At 50.3% G+C, this 4,038-nt stretch overlaps 1 protein-coding gene across 1 annotated transcript; it reads right to left on the bottom strand.

Moving 5' to 3' along the window:
- Nucleotides 1-2,091: 2,091 nt before the first annotated feature.
- LOC147817311 (uncharacterized) lies at nt 2,092-4,019 on the bottom strand. The gene has a single exon (XM_087171087.1). The coding sequence runs from the start codon at nt 4,017-4,019 to the stop codon at nt 2,271-2,273; it is 1,749 nt and encodes a 582-aa protein (XP_087027213.1). The 3' UTR covers nt 2,092-2,270.
- Nucleotides 4,020-4,038: the final 19 nt, after the last annotated feature.

Here is a 4,038-nt window from a genome sequence, read left to right as displayed (position 1 = left end):
ATGTGAAAGGTGTCACTTGAAGAGATGAACCACCAACTCTGTAGTTCCCCCAATCTCTATGGGACATTTTAAGTCTTTCAGCTCATTGTTTTGGTTTTTATGTCATGCAGCTTTAATGTTGAGGCGCCCTGTCCTGGTTGTCATCCGTGGGGACGAAGTGAAGAGGGTTGCCTCAATAAAACACTGAAGCCGTTGTCACGATGGGACGGTGACCTTGACCTTTAATAACAAAAATGGAATCAGTTCATCCTTCAGTCCAGATGTTTGTACCAAATCTAAAGAAAAATTTCCTTTAAGGTGTAACTGAGCTTTTTCAGAGCAACAGGCCAAAGACTCCAAAGAGCAAAAGTGAGTAAAAGTGTTGAGAGTGGTGAATGGTGAGGTGGGTTTGACATGATGAAAAACACCTTTCACAGTCATTTCATTCATTGTTAATAAAAAACCTTAATTACTGCAGCTTTGATATGCAATAATTACAATTTGGGAAAATCAGAGGCTATTGTTGTCAAAAAGACTGAAGCTGAATAATTCATGCTAAAAAGTGACAAAAACATTGCTCTAAACCTGATTTGCCTCTTGAATTACTGGGGCAGTGATGAATACAGTCTGTGTGTCTGTTTGAAAATGAAGCAGTACTAAGACACACTACGTCAATATATCAAAGGAGGGAACTGTCAGATTGTTAATGTTCTCTCTAGCTTTGGTCATTTTACCTGAGAGAGTAAAAGAGTCAAGAATAATTGTCTGCTCCCTTCATTTCCCTGCCATTCATCTTAAGAAATACATGCAGAAAGTGTTTGTCTAGCAGGACAAAGTAGGTACAGTAACAGCCTTTGGGAGCAATCTGATTTGGCCTCAGACAGATCAGACAACACTGAGATTTTGTGGCACTGTGTTGTTGATGAAAGGAGGATTTAGTATTTAAGCCAAAGGCAAGTGTCGAACATGAAGTTGCTGATGGTGGACAGCAACCATCAGCTAATCAGTGTGGGCCAACTTACACATATGTCTGCTTTTACAAGTTTATGACTCATGGTTGGAAAAAATGAAAACCAACGTACGAGCTGTTTCATAAAATTTGAACACCAACATGACTTCAAACATTTGCCCAAACAGGGAGTCCAGCCACCTCATTACTGACCGTAAGGCGTACATCAAAGTAACTTCTCACAGTCTCCATTTAAGAAGTCTGATTGTGATGAGACAAAACTGACTCAGCACATCAGAGAACATGCTGAGTTGAACTTGTGCTTTTAATTTTGGAGTCTCAATGTTTGCAGGTATGCTCTGTGACTACAGATTCCACATAACATTATCAGATCACATTTTCTGAATAAGTGTACCAAAAAAAAGAAAAAGAAAAAGAGAAATAATAATAAAAAAAACTATGGAAAACAATAACTCTAGACTGCAGGCGGTCAAAAAGTCATAAGTCGAGAGTATTGACTCTTTAATAAAATATGGATTATTCTGACAAAAAAAGTTTGCCCCAAGGAAATTTGAGTTGTGTCTACAGTTTGCATCCTAAGATTCATAAATCATGACCTTGGAGTTATAAACTTCCATCTGAGTGGAGTGCAATTCTGAGACAGTGTCCCCAATGTGTCATTCTCTAGGTATAACTGCTAGGCACTTTATACACTTATATTGTACCTTTACACCTATCTCTCTAAAATCATAAATATGCAGATACGTACATCAGACAGAACTTGGTTTCATTCCAAGCTTTATAATCTGCTGCCATTGGTGGCAGCTTTTCAGTGGTAACGTTTTAGTTCATCAGTGAAGCAAAAGTGCATAACAAAGGTGGGAGGTGACAGTCCGTAACTGTCAGGGTTTTTGCGAGGTAAGTAGGACCCAAATGCAGCTAACACATGGGAGACGGTGCAGGCAGGTTTATTAAACAAAAATCCAAAATCCAAACATGAACATGGCATGAACGTGACATGAACAGACGCGAACAGACGTGAACAAACCCGGAACTGAAAAGGGACGAACCGACACAGACAAAGGGGAGCACTAGGACTATATAGACAAGGGAGGCAAGGATGATTGAACACAGGTGAAACACATTAGGGCGAAATTAGGGCGGGGCAGACAATCACTACACAGAAACAGGACCATGACAAGAAGCAACACACAGACACTCAAGGAAACCAATACAAAATAAAACAGGAAGTGCAAAAACTCCAAAACAAAACTAACAAAAAGTGTCTACCATAGCAAACCATGACAGAATCCCCCCCTTAAGGGTCGAATCCCAGACGACCCTAAACAAAAACATAAACTCGGGCGGGAGGAGGGATCCAGGGGCCAGTGGACAGCATCTTCCGATGCTCAGAGGCAACACATGGCAACTCAGGGGGACGAGGCGGAGGCCTTATGGACAGGCTTGGCAGTTCAGTGGGGCGACCCGGAGGTCGGGCAAACGGACGGAGCCGTTCTGGAGGCCGGCGGTGAAGACAGGGTTTCTCCGGAGGTCGAGCTGGAGGATGGCATCGCCCCTCTGGAGGGCGAGCAGGAGGACGGCGACGAAGACGTGGTTTCTCCGGAGGTCGAGCCGGAGGATGGCGTCGCCCCTCTGGAGGGTGACCAGGAGCCGACCTGTTACCAGGGGAAGTAGTCCGCTGGACCACCGTCAGGACACGAGGAACAGAGATCGGCCGGACCACAGGAGGCGGTAGGGAGTCAGTGGCCACCGGAGGTAGCAAAGAGTCAGGGGCCACCGGAGGCGGCAAAGAGTCAGGGGCCACCGGAGGCGGCAAAGAGTCAGGGGCCATTGGAGGCGGCAAAGAGTCAGTGGCCATTGGAGGCGGCAAAGAGTCAGGGGCCACCGGAGGCGGCACAGAGTCAGGGGCCATTGGAGGCAGCAAAGAGTCACGGACCACGGGAGGCGGCAAAGAGTCAGGAGCCATCGGAGGCAGCACGGAGGCTGAGGCCACCGGAGGCGGCGCCCCGGCAGGAGTCAATGACACCAAGAGCCACGTGGGCTGAGTCAGGGCAAGAATCAATGGGGGTGGTGCCCTGGCAGGAACCACGAGCGGGGGTGATGTCATGGCTGGAGCCAGGAGAGGTGGTGACGTCACATCAGGAATCATGAGAAGCGGTGACGTCACATCAGGAACCGCCGTCGACGCCGCTGGAGAACACGAAGCAGCGGCCGCCAACACCACAGGAAAGACGGGAGTAGTCGTCGACGCCGCCGGGGAACACGGAGCAGCGGCCGCCGACACCACAGGAGGGACAGGAATTGGCCGGACCACTGACAGGAAACGAGGAGCCGGGATCGGCCGGACCACTGACCGGGAACCAGAGTCAGAAGTCAGCTGGGCCGCCGACAGGACAGGAGGGGCAGAGTTCGGGTGGACCGCCGTCAGGAAACGAGGAGCAGGGATCGGCCGGACCACTGACCGGGAACCAGAGTCAGAAGTCAGCTGGGCCGCCGACAGGACATGAGGAGCAGGGGGGACTTTGTCCAGCCCACCCAATTCAGGAGCTAGGGAGGAATCGACCGGGACCCCCGACGCTGAGACAGCTGATGCGCCGGCCGGGATGGTCGACCCGGGAAGTGGGGCAGGAGCCGATGAAACGCCAACTGGAACCCCCGACGCTGGAACAGCTGATGCGTCAGCCAGGGTAGTTGGCGAGGACTCCTTCCCACAGGGGAGTAAAGGTTCTGGACAACGAGGTCGCTTGGGCTGGAAGCGGTGGACCTTGGACTTTGGCTTGGGCTGGAAGCGAGAAACTTGGGGCTGGGGCCGAGGCCGAGCCTCCCCATGGCGACGGGAGCCGTGATTAGCTCGCCTTCTTTGGCCTCCACGAGATCCCCTGAAAATAGCCAGGCGAGTTCCCCAGAAAGGGGACATTTCAGGGTCCTCTAGGTCAGAGTCCTCCAGGTCCGAGTCCGAAAAAGGATCAGCCAGCGTACAAACGGGCCTGGAAACCGGCAGGGGTGCTGGCTGGGAGGATCGACGCACTCCCAAGAAAGCCATGAAGCTGGCGTAGACTGCTGGGTCCATTCTGGTCGGTTCGTTCTGT

Source organism: Seriola lalandi, unplaced genomic scaffold, assembly GCF_002814215.2.
Source record: "Seriola lalandi dorsalis isolate HSWRI2012SDOR001 ecotype SW California unplaced genomic scaffold, Sedor1 jcf7180002054975, whole genome shotgun sequence".
Lineage (NCBI taxonomy): Eukaryota > Metazoa > Chordata > Actinopteri > Carangiformes > Carangidae > Seriola > Seriola lalandi.
This window is presented reverse-complemented; position numbering and strand designations above follow the sequence as displayed.